The 21,887-nt window shown below is 49.6% G+C and overlaps 3 protein-coding genes across 3 annotated transcripts in view; 2 read left to right on the plus strand and 1 right to left on the minus strand.

Annotated features, from left to right (window-relative positions):
• Nucleotides 1–9,383, plus strand: part of PLEKHM3 (pleckstrin homology domain containing M3) — a 122,572-nt gene extending 113,189 nt beyond the window's left edge. Inside the window, exon 10 of the transcript XR_008748603.1 lies at nt 7,582–9,383. The gene's annotated coding sequence lies outside the window, so the exon portion shown is untranslated. The remainder of the gene's footprint in view (nt 1–7,581) is intronic.
• On the plus strand, nt 975–5,588 carry FZD5 (frizzled class receptor 5). Its single transcript, XM_005237073.3, has one exon. It carries the CDS (start codon nt 1,083–1,085, stop codon nt 2,811–2,813), a length of 1,731 nt encoding a protein of 576 aa, XP_005237130.2. The 5' UTR covers nt 975–1,082; the 3' UTR covers nt 2,814–5,588.
• CCNYL1 (cyclin Y like 1) overlaps nt 8,841–21,887 on the minus strand; it is a 34,340-nt gene continuing 21,293 nt past the window's right edge. The window contains exons 7-10 of the mRNA XM_055813115.1: nt 20,391–20,510; nt 18,142–18,308; nt 13,450–13,612; nt 8,841–10,585 (exon numbers count right to left, since the gene is read on the minus strand). Of these exons, the coding sequence (XP_055669090.1) occupies nt 10,469–10,585; nt 13,450–13,612; nt 18,142–18,308; nt 20,391–20,510 (567 nt within the window). The 3' untranslated portion in view covers nt 8,841–10,468. The remainder of the gene's footprint in view (nt 10,586–13,449; nt 13,613–18,141; nt 18,309–20,390; nt 20,511–21,887) is intronic.

Raw genomic sequence — 21,887 nt, forward strand, 5'->3', positions numbered from 1 at the left:
CCAAGCCGTGCTACGGGTCGCGCTTTGGGTCGTTGCCCCAAGGGCCGCGGGTGCGGCGAGGGGCAGTTCGGGTGTGTGAGGTGCTGGGCACAGGCGCTCGCCAGCGCCAGGCCGCAGAGCGACCGTGCCGGGCCGCGGCTGCGCCTTGGCTAGTCGGGCCGGTGCTGGAGGCGAGTGCCGCGGCCCTGGCCGCCCTTCCACCCGCGCCCCGGGCGGCGCAGGGCTGGGGAGCCGCCTGCCTCCCGGGCCGGAGCGAGAGCGCTGCCGCAGCGGGCCTGGCCCCAGCTCCTCGCCGCGCCCCGGGCGCCACCCGGGCTGGGCGCTCAGATCCGCGCTGCCGAGCCCGGGCGGCCGAGCGCAGCCGCGACCGGACCCGCCCGCCCCGGGGCGCTGGGACGGGACCGCGGCCCCGGGCAAGCGCCGGCCTCGCTCGTTCGCGCGGCGCCCGGCGGGAGAGAGGGGGCGGCGGGCGGGCCGGCCGGGGCCCCTCCCGCGGAGGCTCAGTTGGCCGGGAGCGCCGCCCTGCCCGGCGGCCGCGGAGCTGGCAGCGGCGGGAGGTGCTGCCGCCACCCCTGTGCCGGGGCCGGGGCCCGGCTGCCGGAGCAGGGCGGCCGCGGGGCGGGACCCCTGCCCGCCCCAGGGTCGCCCCCTTTGCCCCGCACGCCGTTGCGTCCCGCGGGGGGCCGGAGGAGGAGGGGTGCGAAGCGGCGGCCGCCCTGTCCCGCTCTGCTCTTCCCGCCGCCGCCGGGGGGCCGGGGGCCGGCACGGCGTGGGCCGCGGTTCGGCGCCGCCGTCCCTTCTCGCCGGGCCGGAGCCGCCCCCGGCAGGCGGGGCGCCGCCTGGCTCGGCCGAGGGGCGGCCGCGGGGAGCCCCGGCGGGGGCGGGGCTGAGGGCGGGGCGCAGGCGGGGGGCGGGCCGGGGGCGGGGCGCGGGCGCGGCGCGGCGGGAGAGCGCCCGCCCGCCCCAGAGCGCAGGTGGCGGCGGCGGCGGCGGTCCCGGTCCCGGCGGGCCCCCGCTCCCGGCGCGGCGGCGGTGGCGGCGGGCGCCCGGGGCATGCGGCAGCGGTAGGACGCGCGGCGGCGATGGGCGGCCGGGGGCTGCCGGTGCCGCTGCTGCTGGGGCTGCCGCTGCTGCTGGGGCTGCCGGCGGCGGGGCGCGCCGCTTCCAAGGCGCTGGTGTGCCAGGAGATCACGGTGCCGATGTGCAAGGGCATCGGCTACAACCTCACCTACATGCCCAACCAGTTCAACCACGACACGCAGGATGAGGCCGGGCTGGAGGTGCACCAGTTCTGGCCGCTGGTGGAGATCCAGTGCTCCCCGGACCTGCGCTTCTTCCTCTGCAGCATGTACACCCCCATCTGCCTGCCCGACTACACCAAGCCGCTGCCCCCCTGCCGCTCTGTCTGCGAGCGGGCCAAGGCGGGCTGCTCGCCCATCATGCAGCAGTATGGCTTCGCCTGGCCCGAGAGGATGAGCTGCGATAGCCTGCCGGTGCTGGGGGACACCGAGGTGCTCTGCATGGGTTACAACCGCACGGAAGCCACCACCCTGCCGCCTTTCTTTGGGAAGCCCACACGCCCTGCCAGGGACGCAGCCAAAAACCTGACGCCGCTCGATGGGCAGCGCCCCTCCGGGCTGGACTGCGGCCGGACTTGCAAGTGCAAAGCGCCCCTTATCCCCATCTCCAAGGAGTCTCATCCGCTGTACAACCGCGTCCGGACTGGGCAGGTACCCAACTGCGCCATCCCCTGCTACCAGCCCTACTTCACCCAGGACGAGAAGACCTTCGCCACCTTCTGGATCGGCCTCTGGTCCATCCTCTGCTTCATCTCCACCTCCACCACCGTCGCCACCTTCCTCATCGACATGGAGCGCTTCAAGTACCCTGAGCGCCCCATCATCTTTCTTTCTGCTTGCTACCTCTTCGTCTCCGTGGGCTACATTGTGCGGCTGGTGGCAGGGCACGCCAACGTGGCTTGCAACCCAGAGCACCACCACATCCACTATGAGACCACGGGCCCGGCTCTCTGCACGGTGGTTTTCCTTCTCCTCTACTTCTTTGGCATGGCCAGCTCCATCTGGTGGGTCATCCTGTCCCTCACCTGGTTCCTGGCAGCCGGCATGAAGTGGGGCAACGAGGCCATTGCTAGCTACGCGCAGTACTTCCACCTGGCCGCTTGGCTTATCCCCAGTGCCAAATCCATCGCTGTACTGGCGCTCAGCTCTGTGGACGGTGACCCAGTGGCCGGGGTCTGTTATGTGGGCAACCAGAGCCTGGAGAACCTGCGGGGCTTTGTGCTGGCACCACTGGTGGTTTACCTCTTCACCGGCAGCCTCTTCCTGCTGGCCGGCTTCATCTCGCTCTTTCGCATCCGCAGTGTGATCAAGCAGGGCGGCACCAAGACCGACAAGCTGGAGAAGCTGATGATCCGCATCGGCATCTTCACCGTGCTCTACACCGTGCCTGCCACAATCGTCATCGCCTGCTACATCTACGAGCAGCACAACCGGGAGGCGTGGGAGCAGGCACAGAACTGCTCCTGCCCGGGGGACCCCCACCGCCCCAAGCCTGACTACGCTGTCTTCATGCTCAAGTACTTCATGTGCCTTGTGGTGGGCATCACCTCTGGCGTCTGGATCTGGTCTGGCAAGACACTCGAGTCCTGGAGGCGCTTCACAGCCCGCTGCTGCCGGGCCAGGAAGCCTGCGGGTGCCTCCATGTACGGCGAGACCAGCCCGGCACTGGCGGGCAGGACGGTGCTGCCCAGCATGGCCTCCTACCACAAGCAGGTCCCGCTGTCCCATGTGTGACCGGAGGGAGCCTCGGTGACCCCAGCCACAGGGAGGAGAGGGTTGCAAAGACCCTGGGCCACAGAAGAAGGGGTGGCAGCTGGGCCACCCCCAGCATCCTCAGCCCCACTGTGGTGGTGCTGCCCGGGACTGAGCATGTGTGCCCATTGGGGTATGGAGCGGCCGCAGCCCCAGGCAGGGCAGGGAGAGGTGCTGCCAACAATGTGGGAGCAGAGAGACAGGGATGCCTGGAGCCTGGCAATACTGTGTGTGCTCCATTTGGGGTCCCACACCCTGTTTGGGGTCCTAGGGTGCTGCTGCCTGCAGGCCAGTCAGGTGGCAGGTAGCCTGTGAGCTCTGATTTGTGTCCTACGATGAGCCTCTGGGCAGGTTCTGCTGGTGCCAGGGTGAAGGGGAGAGCTGCAGCAGGTAGGGTGGGTGGTGGCCCCCAATCCCGGCTAGTACTCCGGCACTGCCACCGAGCCACTTGCTGGAGCCCACGGGGTGCGAGGGAGCTGGGGAGAGCTGGCAGCTGGGGCTCCCTCCCTGCCGTGCTGCACCTGAGCCCCTGGGCACAGCTACGTGTTGCGGGGGACAGGGCTGGGGGCCCCCAGATGTGACGCTGCTGCTGGCCCCACTCGGATGGCAGCCCGCTGAGCCGCGGGGAGGGAGCTGCGTGGGCCAGGGGCTTCGTGGGCAGCAGCAGTGTGGGAGGAACGGGCTGCAGAGGGGAACGGCCACCCAGCCCTCGAGGCAGGCAGGGAGAGGGTCCCAGCTGTCCTCAGCACAGGCGGGGACTAGGTAACCCCAGAGGTCCCCCCTCTCCCCTGGGCAGCACGTGCTGCTCTCCCCGGGCAGGGGGCTGAGCAGAGGCCGGTGCTGGTGGGGCTCAGTTCTGCGGTGCTGACGCCTGGGTCTGTGCATGGGCAGCTGCTCCACTGCCCACCCCGGAGAGCCTGGGGGCTGCGCGGGTGACGAGGCTGCCGTCCCAGCGCGGGGTTCACAAGGAGCCCTGGGCACCGCTGGCAGTGGCAGCGACAGCGCTGGGAACGGGTCGATGCTGCTCTGCACCTCTTGCCTCTGCAGCCTGGTGAGCTGCTTACGTCTGCCTTGCGCCGTGCAGGTTACCTGGGGTGAGATGGGCAGCCCCGGCACTGCCTGCCAGCCTGCTGGCTGCGGCACAGCGTGGCACAACCAGGGCTAAAAGGGTGGTTGCACAACTGCAGCAGGTAGTGTGGGCATGGGGGGGGCGGTGGTTCTGTGCCAGGCAGCAGTCTGTCTCTCCTGGGGAGTGGCTGGATATTCCAGCTATCCAGCTTCAACACTTCTTGCTGCTTTTTTCAAAGCTGTGCCTCTGTCGGAGATAGTGTGGGATTTGCAGGATTTGAGAGTGAGCAGTTAATTTAGGAAAACTTAGCAGAACGCTCGTACTGCCTTTCCTCCAGCTTCCCAAGCCTTTTCCCTTCCCTGTGTCAGACAGCAGCAGCGCACCGACAGAACCGGTGCCTGGCATTAAGCGGTGGTGACAGCTGGGTTTCAATAAGTAGAATGATGCTGAGAAGGGGGGTGGCTGTTGTCAACTTCATGGAACGCAGCAAGGGCAAGGGGCTCCGGCTGTGGCACAGGGTGGCGAGAGGTGGCTTGTGAAAGCACCCGCGCTTGGTTTTGGTTTTTTTGGGGTTTTTTGGGGTTTTTTTTCCCCTTTCCCCTGCCCTAAGTGGTGATCCACCCAGCCATTACTTGAGTCATTTTTTTTGCCTGCCTTCAAGTGTGGCACCGTGACCCAGCTGCTCAAGCGCTGGAGAACAGCTGCTGGCTTTGCTCCCACTGGACTGCAAGGATCCCAGGTTGTTCTCAACACCCTTGGACCACTTCAGTCAAGAAGGTTTCCACCTCGTTTTAAAACCAAATCCAGGGAAGCGGGGCAATGCTCGAGAGGCACATGTACTGATAAAGCTACTCCCAAGGTACCACATGAGTGTCTGGGGGGTTCCGGGCAGAGCAGCAGTGCAGGGGATGAGGGCTCGGCAGGGGCTGCCCAGCCGCACAGACCAGCACTCTTGCGACAGAGCGCTCGCTCCCTCCCTCCAGCGTGTTTGCTGTACTTCATTGTGGACAGAATTGCACCGTGTTGTGTTACAAACTGTGAATAGTTGTATTATAGCCCAGGTTGTACATACAGAAGCCGTAGTGACCTTTGATATGGGTTTGGGACAGGTGTGTTCTCGGCAGCAGGGCAGGTCAGGTGCAGAGATGCTGTGGGCAGTCTTGGGTTATGATCCGGGGTGTTAAATAACTCCAGCCTGCCCAATCTATGCCTTGCTGGACTCCTCTCTTTCTATAGTGCCTTTTGTAGATACAGCTAAACACACATCATGCAATACAATGAACAAAACCATGTCAAAGGTGGTGTTTTGTTGTTTTTGTTTTTTTCCAAAGTGCAACTGACTGTGTAAAGCCTTTTTTTTTTTTTTGTAAAAAAAAAAATATCCAAGATTAGCTACAAATCATTGCCTATTGAAAAATGCAAGAGCGTTTTCAGCTTTGATCTAATGGTAGGTTAATACAATCAACGTGTTTGAGCCTGGCTTCTCAGCAACAGGTGGCAGGAGGGGGAAGGCGCCGTTGCTGGGTGCCCTGTATGCTGTAGCCAATTTACATGTTGGGTTTTGCCTCTTCCGTTACTGATGCTGTTCAACATTGTTTAAATAACTGTACTATATTTTGTGAAAAGCTGAAGAAATTTTATTCAAAGAGAAGTATCAAGATTAGTTATTTATGAGGACAAAAACCACCCCCCCCGTGTGTTGTTTTCTTTGCTTCTGCTTCTGTTAGAATATTAATTACCGTAAAAACTTAATTGCGGGAGGACGGGGAGGCATGTGCAGGGGGGCAGTGCAGAGCTCTAGCTCCCTAGGGATCGTGGGGGACCAGCGAGTTCTGCATGGCGCCGGAATAGCATTTCTGTGTGCACGAGCCCACATGGCGCTGCCCTCGGCATGGGGATGCCACACTGTGGCCCAGCCCAGCACGGTGCTGCGTGCCATGGCCCATGTGCATGCAGCCTCTGTGCTGAGCTGGGTTTAATCCTCAGGGGCTGCCGTGCCGCACGCTGCTGCCCGTGTGCCCGTGACCTCTCTGACAGCGTGTCTCCTTGTCAGGCCAAGGTCGTGCCTTGCTCGTAGAAGGGGGTTAACTATCAACTTTTATTGGTGTTCTGCAGCTTGCGCAGTACCAGTCCCTTGCCCTGTGCTGGAACTGGGCCCTGAAGAAGTGCCCTTTGATACTTTTGAGGCTGAGCAGGTGACAGCTCTTAGCCAAGCAGGACACTGCACGCAGATTTGAGTGTCCCTGTTGCCATCTGCTGTGAGCTCGCTCATGCTGGGAGGAGCACGTAGTTGAGGAAGGACAGCAGGGGGTTAAGGCTGGCTCCATGGTGACTAATGGTGCAGGACTCTGCTATCTAGTTAGGTGTGTAGGCACACACTGGGACCCACTAGATAGGATCTCCTACCTGGAAGCAGTATTCCAGCACCCAGAGATAAACCTGACAGCTGCACTGACTGACTCACCTGATTCCTCAGTGCTGGGTGATCCCCCCCATGCTGTCAGGGGCCACCCCACGTGCAGGGCAGCGGTTATGGGCTATGGAGGGGACATGTGCCATCTCAGCATGAGGCTCTTGCTGATGGAGCTGAGGACACTTGCCGCCTGCCTCTGGAAGCAACTCCAGCACCTCGCTGGCAGCCTTGTTGCCATCCTCGCCCCTCAGCAAGCTGCTGTGTCCTCGGCTCCGCAGTAAGTAGGAGCTGAGCAGAACTGCTGCCCACTGCCTACCTGGAGCTGCTGTTTTGGAGTAAGGGAACTACTCATGCTGCTCCATGTCCCGTTTGGGCAGCTTAGGCCATCCTCGAGGTAGTCACTGGCTGCCTGGGGGTTGAACAGTGCAACTGCAGCTGTTTCAGGCTGGGTGGCATGGGGACAGTGTCTGACAGCATGGGGACCATATGGCTTCTCAAACAGGTTTTAATATCACAGAGCAGAAGCCGAAGTGGTTGCGTCACCCTAAAAAAAATGCCTTGTCCACAGAGGCAGCCTGAGACTTTTCTAATCCTATGCCAAACAAGCCCGTGTTCAGCCAGGTAAATACTCTCTCCCTGGCTAGTCAGCGAGGGGCTGGGGGGTGTGGGTTAGTAAGTGCGCTGCAGTCACGTTGGCAGCACCCTGTGTGTAATTCACTGTATCCTGTCAAGCAGCTTACTTCGTGCAAGTGTAGTTTTCCCAGGTAACGTTATGGAAAGCCAGCCCTACCTAATGCTGCTGCGCTGTGGGAAATGCCCGTGCAGAGTGGGGGCAGCAGCCTGCCCGGGGCTGAGCTCTGAACACACCAGCTCACCCTGCCCCGCGCATGCCGGCCAACCCCCTCCGCAACCTCTTGCCTCAACTGCTTTTCTGTCCCCTTCGCTTGCTCAGGTTATGTTTGACGCCCTATGCTCTTATCCAGAAGCACCAGCCTTGACATTTATTCCATCCCTGGAGTGCCTGTCCTCTTAACTGCCAAACCCACGCTGAAGTAGTTCTCATAAAATTTCCTTAGAAACAAAATACACAGTCCCTGTACACAGAGGGAAGGGGCTGCTGGAGGCCAAGGGCATCACGTAGCTCACAGACAGGTCCCTGGTGGCTTCCTGCCCCTGCTGACCGCTGACACACGGTGCTCGCGTTGTTCTTGGTGGTGCTCGCCTTACTCTTGCTGGGCTGTAACATTAGCTATTGTCTCTGCAAACAGTATTTACTGCCAGATGGGGCATGCTGCCCTGGAGCTGAATGCAGGCAGAGGTCGCCTCAACATCGATTAACTAGGATTCAGCTGCCGGGTTAAGAGACACAAGGTACGCTGAGCCTGTAGCTGGTTGCTCTTCCCTGGGAGCAGAGGTAGGTAACAATCTCGGTAATTACAATACTCAAGCTATGATTGTAATTTTTCTTTTGCCTTTTTGAGAGAAGTGCTGCTAATGTATAAATACTACTGAGAGTTACAGGGAATCTCCCCCTCCCCCAGTTCATCTTCCGGCAGAACCACCTAAATATAATTTCTTCCAAAACGTTATCGCCGCTCATCCCTTCAGAAGGGAGCTGTATCTTTTTTATTGTTTACTTAAGAAATCCACTAGCTGTGTTTTCCAGAATCCAACTCTTTCAGGGGAGCCAGAACATTGAATTAAACGGAATTGCTCTTTTTTTCTCTCCTTTAAGAAGTTGAGCCCTGCTTAGCATCTGCTGAACAGATCAAAATCCTATTGACAATGTGCTCTGGGCTATGCTACAGTAAAACTAAAGCCAGTTAAGGCTGGGGACAAAATTAAGTTCAGAGCAGCAGTCTCCTGCAGGATGCACTGCAGAAGCAGCCATCAGCTTGAGCTGTCACTCTCCTGCCATCCAGGCCAGCAGCAAAAGCCTCTATCTCATTTGGCAAAAGAGGTAAATGACTGCCCCATGCCAGCCCACAGCGAAATGCATCAGACCCATCACACAAAGCTGAGGGCGCCTGGCAGTGCAAAGGGAAGAAAAGCTCTTTAGCAATTAGGTCAGGAGTCAATCCTGGAGTTGGTCGCTTGTAGCTTCCGATTTAGTGCTCCTCAAGGGAGGGCTCAAAAACCATAAAATCGCCTCCAGTGAGACTGGTCCTACTTAAAGGACATTTCAGTGCAAAGAAACTGTCAGTGATAGTCCTTTGAGCAGCCCCAGTCAAATTCTAAATCCAAATGCTGTGGGAATAGCCAGGCAGCTCCGCAGGTCCCTACCCCACCTTCAGCTGAAGCCGTGCCCCTGCCCCAGCCACCGACCGAGCGGCTCTCTGTCGCAGCTGCCCCCTGACTCTGCTGCTGGCTCCCCAGACATTCACAAGTCACCGATAAAATGAAGGCGAGGGGCCTTAATGCACACCACTGGGGGTTTTTCACACTTGAGAGGAGCTGCCCAGCACCAGATACTCATGATGGGGAATTAAATCAGACAGCTGTACAGAACACACAATTCACCTTTAACTTTAATTAAAATAGAGTTTATTAGCTTTTCTTTTAATACAAACATGAGAAAGGAAAACCACCTGAAGATGTAGCATTGTTTTCAAAATTGAATTGTGATCAATACCTGAAGTGCCAAGTTCCATGGATTTGGGAGCCAGGGGCTGACACGTTTGCATACCGCAAAAGGCTGTATGCATCATTTTAACAGCTGAGCGCAGCCGAACTGATGGCTACGCTCAGAGCGCCCCACTCGCAAAGGCATATGGACTGGCTGTTCAGTGTAAGTGTCTGGGCCTTGGCTGGAAAAGGAAGTGCACAAAACCCGCGCCGTTCGGGGGGAGGTCTGCTCCTAGGACAAACCGCCTAGAATCTATTTGGATCCAAGAAGGGAAGATACCACAAAGACTTGTAACAGGAATAGTCTAATAATACTTATCCTGTTTAGAGTTCAGTTTCAGAGCCTGAAAGTAAGCTCCATTCCAAAGTCTCAGAAAGAACAAAACCCAAGCTTGTAGAGCAGTTGCACAAGGTAAAATTCACTTTGCAAAGAAAAAAAAAAACACCTGGGTTTTGTAGAAAGCTTTTTGATAATTTTCAATTGAACACAATATTTGTCAATCTACCTTGTCAGGTAGCCCAGGATTCTCAAAACTCATTACTGTCTCATTATGAATGTAAATCCCTCCCAGGAAACAAAAACCCCAAGGAAGCCAGATGGATGCACAATATCAGCTTTAGGAACTCTACTGTATATAGCACAAGAGATCTGCAGTAGAACTCAGAGAAGCAGTGCTGCACACATGCCATTCACCACTGGATCGCTACACTGTTGGGGATGGTGATGATGTTTCCAGACCAACTTTCTCATTCAATGCCTCAGAAAAATATACAGATTGCATCTCTTCCAGAGCAATATAAGTATTAGAAAATGAGAGAAGCACCATAACTCACAAGAAATGCAGCATGGACCCTATACATTTTAACAATACATAAAACCGTGTCTCTGCCCCCAGTCAAAACATTCAAAGTCTTTTGACAATCTCTACTGAGTGGAGTTGTGGGCGCAGAGTTGGAATTCCTTCCTGCTGGGCAGCTTCTTGGTTATGAACAGATCACCAATAATAGCAGCTTTTAGTAGCCAAACCAGGGAAAAGCCGTCAACACGTGTCTATGCTACTGTTTTCAGCTCCAGAGTGGCTTTATACTTTTAAGAGTCCCATGTTCTGTTTTGTTTTTGTTAACACTGCATTGACCCGAAATACATATGCAGCGAGACTCTGGATGACAGGGGAGAGGAGGGAAGAACATTGTAACTATAGTCACGTGGTTAGTGTTTAAATTCTAAAATTGAAAACTACTTATTATTAAAAACCTCAAGAGTTCACAGCTATAGGCCTACATAGTAAGCAAACATCTGTGGGGGAGAGAAGGAGAGAAGTTTGTTTTTGCACCTCTGGATACATTAGAAGGAGGAGAGAGTTGATGTGACAAAGGTCTTGTCTTTTGCACCAAGTATGCTCCTCGAGCTCTGGGCTCTCTCCTCCTCGTGCTGGAAGACACCATCACCTCTGGCTTGTGCGCGTGGAGTGGTGGTATTCCTCCAATTCATATGGATGCTGGTTCGTGGTGCTGCACCCTTCTCTCTCCTCAGGAGAGGATGGCATTAGAACGGCGGATGCCAACTAAGTTATCAGCACTGAAAGATCGTCTCATAGCAGCTTTTGACAAGTCTTTGTATTTGTCTTCACACAGCCGGGAGATAGCCTGGATACCATGTTGAGATACAAAATGAAAAGTACGCGTTAGAAAAGCCTGAACGTTCCAAGGAAGCATTTACAAGCGTAATGCCAACAGCGCAGCTGCTCTGCAGCAGTGACGCCACTAGCTTTTTTACCTAGAAAGATAGTAAATAAGAACTACTTTGGAGGGAAAATATTAAAGGGGTCTGTCCCCATGCTAACAGCAACGCCACCCGTCAGGAAGGAGGACATGAAGAAGGTGAGTGGTTTCCATATCCAAGTATCTTTGTTCTTTTACCAGTCCCACCATCTAATGGAGGACTTGGACCCATTTCAGATGTATGAGTTTGTGGAAGTTATGTTCAAAATTGCACCTAGTAGTTAGGTCTGGTGCACACAGCAGCACAAAAAATTTATTTTAACAGTAGAAAAATGCACGCAGCCATTTCTATGAGAGAAAAGGTGTCCCTTGGACACCTTGCCCTCAGCCACAAAGTGCAAGCAGGCCTAGGAAACGAAGTTCTACTAGGATGTCTGTTTGACCTTTACCTTCTCTACACCTTTTTGCCCCCAACATGTCCTTCCTGGGATCACTCACATGATCAGGTTCCTAAAGAGGTCCAAGAAGGAAGGGCAGCCCACTGCTGGATGGCACGGCAATGCCCATGGCACTTTAATACAGCTATTCAATATCAGCACATGTGGGCAACTTAGTATTTAACTGCTTTTTCATGCATTTATTGGCCTGCCTCTGCTCTGCTGATCTAGCTAGTCAAGCAGCCTTTATTCTGGTGCAGCTATTCCAGTAATAAGCCTAATTATTTAAATCCTACTAACACACGATTGTCTAGAAAACAGTGTGTCCTCCCCTGCAACACCTATTGCTGACTGGAGCCTTCAGGCATTATCAACGCAAATAAATAAGGATACCTGTAATAAAAGGCTGAACTGAATTTCAGTCCTGAACATTTACTTCCATTAATAATTTACCACCTATCACCAGATGATCTTTCGGAGTCCTGTGCTCAGCTACAAGCCTACACCTTCCCTTTAAGGCAGCACCCATTCAGCACAGCCCAGTGTTCTGGAAGTTCAAAAGGTGAAAAGCACTCTGAGCATGAATAAACTTCTAAGTGTATTTTAAAATAATTATTTACATTTATTTCTGCCGACCTTCTGGAAGCATGCATTTGGCTCAAAAGTGGCATTCTTTGAGACACTGGCTGCATGAGCTCCTGGTGCAAGACCAGACAGACTCTCCATCCTGTTTTAACACTAGCACATCAATCATAAAGCAACCTGTGTTGACGTATTTAGCCCCAGTCACCCATATGGTGTAAATCAGTTTTCAGTCCCTGGAATACTAATTTGCTGCTTCATACAGGCTCCTGTCAACTGCTCCATGTGCTTCTAACCAAAACGTAGAATTAAATATTTTAGCGAATGGTTTAAATATTTATCATGTTTTAGAATTAAATCCAAAATGTCCTATATACATGCATTAGTAAGTGCATTATGGCAAATCACATACTGTACTGAAAATTACTCTGGTTTTAAATACCAAGCCCCCAAATACTAGCAAAGAACAAACAAACCAGGCTCACAACCTGTAAATCATCTACTTATGCCAGGGCACTGAGCAGTTCAGTAAACAATTTCCTGTGGAATATGAACTGCCCTACAACCACATTTACAATTAGTGACAGTATTAGGCTAAAGTGCAAGTAACAAGGGTGAGACAAAGCAGAAAAGTTGCATTGCTTAACTTTAAATAGTGGAATTCATACGCGTATCATACCTGTCATTCCAAAGGACCAGGAAGGATCCCACTTATTCCCAAAGTTCAGCCACTTCTGGGATGAAATAGAAAACCCCACCCTGGCACTTGGCAGAATTATTGGGGATGGGCAACAGAACACTATAAGCCAAGGATACCGTAGCACCCGCTCTCTGAAAGGCGCTACGGTACCGGTGTACACAGGGCCTGCAGTAATGCCTTTGTTGAAAGGTCAACAAAACAACATGCAGAGTCATCAATTAAACCTGGACAGATGAAAGGTTGCATTGAGCCAACAAGAAGTTTTGCCTGGGAACCCAGGTAATTTAGGTATTTTTCAAAATGTCTTATGTATCTCCAGCAACTAGGAAGACCGACTCCACAAAAGTTCCGAGTTATTTTAAAACGAGCCTTCATACCAGAGGCGGCTGCAGGGACTCACAGGGGGGCTGCTCTCCTATTGAGCAGAAAGGGCCAGTAATCTGTATTTACACTCATCTGGGCATTCTAAAGGACTCCTAAGAAGCGGCTATACCAGAAGTTTATCTTAAAGCAGCGTTTCTCTGGGAAGGTGAGGTTCTAAAAGTTGTGAAAAGAAACATTACTATTGCTGCAGCTGTCCCCAGACAAATGGTTTGTTACACCATGACAGCAGTAAGAGTGCTTCCCCCAAATCTGAAAGCAGCTGTGCGGTGGGATGCAGTGGGAAACCTTCAGCTGGTAGTATTTAGAAAGGTCCAAGTGTGACTGTCTCTAGGTGCTTGGAATACAGACTGTGGCCAGGGAAGGACAGACAATCCATTACATATGACACTAATCCTTTCAATCTTAAGCAGCCTAGCTGAGCTACAGTTCCCAAAATAACTTCCATTTTATTTTGTGATCTGTTAGACTTCCGTAATCTCTGTCCCTTCCTTTCCTTGGAATACTAGCTTAGCCTAGGCATGGTTTTAGAAGTGCTAACTGTAGTTATAAAGGGGTTAAATTACCCCATAATACACTAATCTAAAAGCTTTTTAGTTTTCCTAACCACCACTTAACATGATTAGCAACAGATGCTCTTACTACAGGTACAGGCACAGTCCCCTGCTCAGCCAGTCTCAGACCATTACCTCCAGTTTCTGTGCTCTCTCTTTACTGAGAGGCTCCAGCAGAAAGCTCAGGTTATTGTCATCTGCTAGGGAGCGAAGATCGAAGTAGTATTTGGCGTAAACACTGGCAGGAACATTGATATTAAACTGCAGTAGCTCCAAGAAGTGTCTTTCCATCTCGTTCCTAGGAGGCATAAGGGACAGAAGACAAAGGAAAAAAAAGATTGTTTTAGCTGGCTGAAAGCACTGAAGAGACCTTAAGCCTGTTTTTAAAAGCAGCAACTTGGAAACAGTCATCCAGAGCTCTGTATTACTGGGTTTGAGAGACGGGTCCTTCGCCAGTGCTCAAAACAAGGTGCAGCTTTTGAGTCCTGGCACCTCCAGCTCGGAGGGGACGGTAGCACGCCCTGCCGCGCACTCGCCGGGCCGACCGGGGAGGTTCATTCTTCAGAGTTCCATTAGTGCAGCTGTACAATTCATGCGCCATTCTCACTCTGTACGGCCCCACACTATAGTGATCAGATGAAAGGAATGATGTATGCTGTTTATTAGCTCTGAAGAACTTGCAGACATTTTCACCGGGCTGATAACAGGAAGGGGGTTTATTGAAGTAGAGGCGGACTAACAAAAGGAGTAGGCAGATCACCACGGCAACAAATGGATCTATGAAGAGCTGCTGCTATTATCTCACAGAAAAAAGCCTCTTGAAGCAACATGGATTCATCTCCAATAAATAAATAAATAAGCAGCATTAGGTGGGAGATGGAATTCTCTCCTCAATAGCATTAGGCAGGATAACAAAGTACTATGTCAAAGGGCACTGTCCAGTTTTTACTCGCTCGTCTAATTTCACCGGGCAAAACGTTTGGAGGAGAGTAAGGAGAGCACTGTGACATGAAAAAGGCTGCTTCAGCTACTGTACCATGGTCAGCTAAATCAGAGATGTTCTACAGAGGACAAACAATGCTTTACAAATTAACCTATAATAAACTGGTGGTACCCAAACCAAGCAATTCAGTTCAACACTAACTCAACGATTGTTCCTACCGGTAGCTGACTTGTCTCAACAGAACTGAGCAGCTGTATGGGCCAAGTGTGAATACACCAGAAAGTAAGCTGCACAAATTCAGTACCAAGGCTGTTCTTGCTTTTGGGGGGCTTTTGAAATTGATGTTTTACCTATCAGGGGGTGGTGGTGGTGGGATATAAATCAAGGAATCATCTAGGTTGTATCCTGTGTTGGATGGCAGGTCTCAGTATGAATAGCAGCTTTGTGCTTCTTTCTAGCATAGTGGACTTGAGTGTCATTGAACCTAGTGCCAAAATTAATTTCCTGTTCATATGGTCATAAGCCTATAGAAATGTAAATCAGATAATGTTTTGATGATCAGCTGATCAGAGCTTGATTTACCCTGTGAATAAATGCTCTTCACTGCCCCTTTTGTACTCACTAGGCTAATACATTTTAATTCTGTAAAAATACAATTCTTCATTGGATTAACAAGTCTATTAACGGTGGTTTAAAACCTGGGAAAGGATAATGCCTGTGTGTTTTCTGTGCCTTATTTACAAATATAGGTAGCCAAAAGAACGAACAGCATGTGTCCCCTTACAAGCAATCATAGCAAGATTAGCAGCTGCACAGTTAATTTTTCAGTGATTATGGATTCACTCTCATCAAAACAAGCAAGTTTTGACAAAGGATGACTCCCAAATACCAATTTAATTTCCTTTGATTTTTTCCCCATTAGAAATAAGTAAAACAAAACCAGACACCCCCCAAAAGCCAAAACAAAACCCCCTTTCAGTAAAAAAACCCGCCTTTGCTTTGGTCAAATAAGAAAGGGCTTGTGATAGAAAAAAACAAGACGAACACTTTAACCTATGTTGAGTAGGAAGAAGCTAAGGCAAATGAACTCATCTGCTAGTGACAAGGCCTGGATCGCGTATCCTTTAACAAACTTTAACCCACTGGCAGTTTCTGTGAGAACCGCACGGCTCGCACCGCTCACAGAGCTGTGAGGTGGCGCTGCCAAGCAAGTGTCTTTGAGCAGTAAGGACAGCGTGTTTGGTGGGGACGAGGTGCACCTACCCTGCCTTCTGGAGAGGTGTCTGGCTCGTACACATACACACACACACAGATTTGCAAATTGGGTGAACTAAACCAGACAGAAAACCTTTTGCCAGTTCCAGCGTGGTGTAACTCTTATGCTTGGTTTGCAGTGGCTCAACAAGAGTATCCATCAGGTTAGCAAGAGCATTCCAGGTATGTAGAGCCAGGAGGAAAATTCACAGGAAGTTCACAAACAAAACGTGCCACCAGTCCTTGTGGACAAGCCTTTACTGCACAGGAATGGCCCGCCCAGGGAGCGATACCCAGTACAGCCCTGCCGAGCAATCTTCAGCTGGGAAGCTGCTGGGGTTTGGGGTGGATTTTTTGGCAGTGTTGCAAAGTCCCCAGCACTAGAATGCAGACAGGCCTGAAATCCTTTGCCAGTTGTTTCCTCGCAGTAACACCTGTATTCTAATACCATCAAATGACTAGTTTAAAAAACTACTGAAACTACTAAGGCTGACAATTAACTGTAGTACCAACTATTAATTGAAAGTAGACTTAAAAACGGAAACCTCAGTTTTGCTGAGTCTTTTAAGCAGTTTTCCAAGGTCCTGATCATGGTGATGTTACCCAGCCCAGGAGCAGCGAGGTCTGCCCAAATGCAGCACTGCAGGGCCTGGGAGGACAGCCCCGGGCCACAGTCAGAAAGGGGTTGTACAACTTCTGCCCATACCTAAATTCAAAAGTCGAAGTCATTTCAAATGAGATAGGATTACAAATATCCCGTCTTCAAATTGGAGGGAAAAATAAGCCTAAATTCAGTCTATTTTCCTTACCACCATCACTGCTTTGAAAATCTAAGTACTGACAGCTTCAGGAGACCCAGCACTGGCAATACAGAATAAACATCCTGCTTGTTACGGATACTTTCAGTGCTATCAATTTGATTTGTCCCAAATAGGGCTAGAAGAGGAGACATCAAAAAGAGCAAGATGTACACTCCAGCACTCCTAGCATTGCTGACCCCACTTCAGCCATCTCATAGTTATGCCTCAAGTATGTTCCTCAGAGAGATGAGCACTCTGAGCCAGGCTGAGTGAAGATGTACATTGTATAAAATCACTAATTATGCTTTCCTGAAAGCAGAGCTGGCACAGCCCTGCATTTGGAGACAAAGAACTCCCAGGCAAGGGGTGTGTATGAAACACGGTACTATGCTTGCTGTTTGTGGTGTGACATAACTTTTGTAACAAAAACTGGTTTGGGGCAGACAACTCCCCCATTTTCAGAAATTCCAACCCCCACCTAGAAGGAAGAAAACTGGACATTCCTCCTCCTAAAGAGTCCCAGATAAATAATTACTTACTGTATTTTAAACATTAGCTTTAGGCTGAATCCAGGGAAGAGCGCTGGGGGCAAGAAGAGAGTCTCTACACGGGTAGCCTCTCAGTGCTGCGTGCAAACCTCTGCCACCTCAGTCTGCTCCACTACTAGGACTGATGGTTACTGCACAGGCCTGGACACGTGCTCGGTTACAGCACAGCAGCATGATAAAACTCAAACACACACAAAACACGTCATGAAGCTTATTAAGGCCAGAAAACCTGGCTTGGTATTAAGCTAGCCTTCTGGCATTTCTACCGCTGTGATAATAAGAGAAATAGGGGGACAAGCTAGCAAATAGAATTAAAACAATAACGTTGACATCTCAAAGGTGTTGGAGATGATAGAACTTTGCAAGAAGGAATTTAACAGAAAGTCTAATGGGCCAAATCCACTCCACATAAACACGCCTCCAGCCTGTAGTACGAGCCTGGAGCCACAAGGATGAACATCCTCCGAAACTGCAGGGCTTAAAGCTGAGTGCACCAATCAAAAAACAGCAGATTCAAAGAACTTCTGAAAAACTAAAATCTACATCTGAGACAAGACTAGGTACAAGGAACAGCCTTACAGAAACAAGCAGTAGTAAAATGGAGGAGTTTGTTCTCAGCACTGTAGACAAGTCTAAGAATTCACCCAAAGAGGATGAGCTGTAGCAGCAGCTGGATGTAACACATGCAACCACAGGTACCAACACAAACACCACCTGTCTGCCAGCCGCAGTGGCTAGGAATTCAAACCTTGGGATATATTTAGGCCTTAAGCGGATACAAATGCAGACACATAAGTCACAAGTTACAGCTTACCTTGCAATTTTTCAAATTCTAAAACAGAAAAGGTAGGGAACAAATTTAGTTCACTTGGTTTTTTTCTTCCCAAAAAGACTTTTGATAAGACTATAAATTGGGCACTTGCGTTACACCAAATCAAAAAGTTAATGGAAACAAGAAGCCAGTCCCATGGTTCATCACTGGGGGAAAGAAAGTAAAGAAAACTAACTTTGAAGTTACTCACCCAAGTCATTAGAAATATTAATACAGATTTGTCTCAAAGTAGGATTATCCAAAGTTTCCTAGGTTAAAAAACAGAACGAGGCTGGACACCAGATATACATCATATACATATACCATCGCACCAGACAGACATTTTGTCAGTGTGATCACAAAGACTGCTGTTCCAAAAAACAAACCAAACAAAAAAATCCAAACAAACAAAAAAAGACACCACACAAAACACACCCCACCACTGTAGATTAGCCAAACCATGCAACTTACATGTCCTCAACAGTAATGTCCTTCAGTATTTGGCAATAATCCACATTCCACACAGCCTGATCATCCCAGACTTTAGAAGCCAGCAGAATAGCTCCTAGGACTATCCTCTTCCAGTTACTAGGGCATATGTCAATCTCTGCATAGGTTAAAAGCCTTTCCAAATAAACCTACAAAAAGAAAAAAACCAAACCAATTTTATATGTGTAATTAAGACCAGGAGCCAAGTTCTGAGCAGCAAGCCTGCCATTCCAATATGACTGTTTTATCCCATTACCGCTAAGTGTGTCAAAGTAAGTATTGGTGATTACTGTTTACGCTTTAGAATCCAAGCTGTCAGGAGTTACAGGTTCCAGGTTTTTTGTTATAGCACAAGACCTATAACACCAAGGTATACAATAAAGACACTGGAGAATCAGTTTTGAGCAGCGAGCACTGCTGTTTCAGGGAGACACTGCTAGAGTTCTTTCCATCAACGAGTCCAGGCAGTCACTGACAGGTTCTCATGAGGGCTTGTCTGGGACAGCACATCACTCAGCATCATGCGAGCCTTTCATCACCGTTAGGGTTCAGCACTTGTAGCCTAACAGGAAGCCTTCAGCACTTCCTGCACATCACCTGCAATGTGATCTCTACTCACAGGACAATGTTGTGTTAATTGCCATCTTTCCACAGTGAAAGGCGTTATACTGCTATTTCTGCTTCACTCTGTGAACAGACTTCAGTCCTTCACCTACAACAGTGTCATCCTCTGCTTTTACCTACATCACCAGCTGCTGAGATAGTGAGATACCCTTGTCCAAAGCGTGTCTTGGTCTTTTACTCATTTCTCCCATGTAATCTCCAAGCAGCCCAAAGATGTTGAATCGGTCTCTTCCTTAAAAGTTTTCTATTTCACACTCCTATAATAATTCACATACGAAGTAAGCTGCACTTTCAAATTTGAATATAGATTGTTTTTAATGTTCTAGTCCCTCAATTAAGTCCAAGGTCCTAATGAAACCTCAGAAACTAGTGGGTGCAGGAAGCCATTGTACAGGTCTAAGGGCAGGATCACGTCTTTATTACTAGGGTCTCCCCACATTTTCTTCCCATCCTGTGCTTGTAGCCGTCAAGCAGACTGAAGGTGTTCCTATTATAACAGAGCCATCTAGTGGTAAAATCCGCTTAAAAACCTCTCTTTTTTTAACTACTTCAGCGACTAGGATCGCCCAGGGTTAGCGATCATCTTTGTCTGTCAAAATTACCTGCATGTCTTTGGAAAAGCAAAAACCTCAAACTACTTGCAGAGTTTCAACAGCTCTAACTATCTGGCCTTTTTAATTATTTCCTTATTAAAGAGAGTCTTTCAAGCTCAGTTTGCTTAATTACCACATTGTCTTTTGGTGAGAGTTCTCTTCTGTACTCCTTTCAAACTGTTTTTCAGCAAGAAGCCACAACGAAGACTGAAATCTAGTATGCAACAAAGTGCAGTTTAAAAGATTGTCTAATGGCGCAGTTATATCGGTTGTGGGTTTTCTTTCCTTTCCTGTACATATACATATGCATATATGTGTGTGTGCACATGGTATCATCATCACTTTTTTATATCCATCTTGCTTTCTGAAATCAAACAACAAACTGTAATGAGATTATTTTCTTACTGTTGTTCTTCTGTTCCAAATACATAATGTTCCATGTCACCTGGGGAAAAGTTGTAGCCTCTTTGGTTTAATGAAAGTTTCATAGAAAGGCAGCAATGATTGGAGGACATAATAGTGAGAAAGTTCATCTCCTGGAGTTCCTACAGTATTGATCCTCAACCACTTAGGCGGTGTTACTTGCACTGTTCTGGCTAATGTGAACCCAAAACTTCCCACTTTCCCCTCCACACAACTGAAATGGAAGATGTCTTCATGTCCGATCTTATTATACCCCACTGTTTACAGCATCCGGCTGTTCTGCCTTTCTCAAACTTCTTCAGAGAGTTACATATTATGAAACAAAGAGAGTTTGACTGATAATTATCTAATTAAGCATTACATATTCATATGTAGAAAAGGTAAGTTCCTTTTTAGTTATCCACTTTGTGACTACTTAGAAATCTTCTCTAATGAACTCACTTGTACAGGGTCTTCATTATTAACAAGGTTTAATGAGATACTGTAACTATTTTAATGTCAGTTCAGCCCAGTTCATTCATTGAGGGAAGGGGAAAAAAAAGGGAAAAAAATTTTGAAAGCTGAAGTTTCAGTAATCAGGCCATCTCTTACCAGTGTCACTATTGCACATTCAGCTGTCAGTTGTGCAGCACTGAAGAGCGTCCGAACAAACCGGTAGATGTGCTTGTGATCAGGGTCATGCTTGTAGTAGTCATCTGGAACTTCCTCCCGCTGAAAGAAAGTTCTTTGAATTACTGAAAATCTGTCTTACTTAATACAGACTTTAAAGAACAGCCACACATGGTTGTTTCTTCTCACCGAGCAGAAGTGCATACAACCCTTCCCTGTCACAGAGACAGAACAAAATTACATACTGAAAGAAGGAAGCAGCCTTGCAAAATTACGAATATTCCAAACAAACGCAATAGCTTAACTGGTATCTTTGTTTTGAACACTGTTGGATCGGTAAGGCTAACGGGAAAGAGCATGAACTACCATCATTATTACAGGTGCTAACTGTTGTCCACCCAACATTTTATAGACTAAAAGAGATTTTAAAAAAAGGTTTCTCCCTACAAGAAAAATCAGATACATACAGATCAGAGAAACACTGGCTTTTCAAAAGGGAAAATTAAGAGACTTCACGAGATTCCCCTTCCAGCTGAGGAAGAGCTGAAAAACTCAGGTCAGTAATTCTGTCACGGGTAGAACTGGAAGGTAACTTACGTTACACTGGCCTCATAGGACTTGTTCTTGAGAGATTCCAGAAAGACAAAAAAGCTAACGAACAACTAGATTTAAGTTTGGCAGGATGCTAACTATTTCTAGACACAAGGGAGAAGAAAAGCTTAGAAATAAACAGTCTGTAAAAGAAATCCTAAAATAAGCATTTGAAAATTCTGACCATGTCCCCCCAAGACATTCTGATATTCAGCACTCTTCCTGGAGGGATGAGTTCCAACTTTACACACTGGTTCTGCAAGACCGATATTGAATAGGTTTCTGTCCACAGTCCAAGCTAGACCTATAGTACAGTAAAGATACCAGATGAGAACAGCATAGCTGCTTGGCATTAACGAAGCAGTCATAATGGAAGCAAAGCAGCAAGCATTTTCATGTGGTCCTGTAGCTTAAAGCAGCCAGGTGGCCGTGTCAAGTACAATGAAGGGGAAGTGAACTCTGTATTCTCCACACAGCCAGTGGAGGTTACCTCTTCCAGGTGGGCAGGCAACATTAAGAGTAACATGAGCAGGACTCCCCTTGTGTAATTCCTGCAGTACGAGCAGTACAAAAGCACATCTGGAAGTACATTTCTGCTCACTGGAACTGAGGAGGAAAGGACTGAGACTGGTACGTATGACTGAGCCTGCAATGCTGCTAACTAAGTTTGTTACTTCTGCTGTTAGGGTCAGTAGAGCCTGGATTTGGACTCCTTGTGACTGAATCTTTAGAAGACAAGGTGTTCAGAGACCTCTTCCAGCAAATTAACCTTTATCAAGGAACAGTAGGTACCTAGCCAAAACCCCACTGCTATTGATACTAACAAGCCATTTGTGTCTTTCCACTCAGAAGTATGACATACAGCCATTAGTGTATTTCTGTCTGTAT

Source organism: Falco peregrinus, chromosome 8 (assembly GCF_023634155.1).
Source record: "Falco peregrinus isolate bFalPer1 chromosome 8, bFalPer1.pri, whole genome shotgun sequence".
NCBI classification, from domain to species: domain Eukaryota; kingdom Metazoa; phylum Chordata; class Aves; order Falconiformes; family Falconidae; genus Falco; species Falco peregrinus.

Coding starts and splice junctions, on each gene's coding strand:
- FZD5 (XM_005237073.3), top strand. CDS start 1,083: ATGGGCGGCCGGGGGCTGCCGGTGCCGCTGCTGCTGGGGCTGCCGCTG.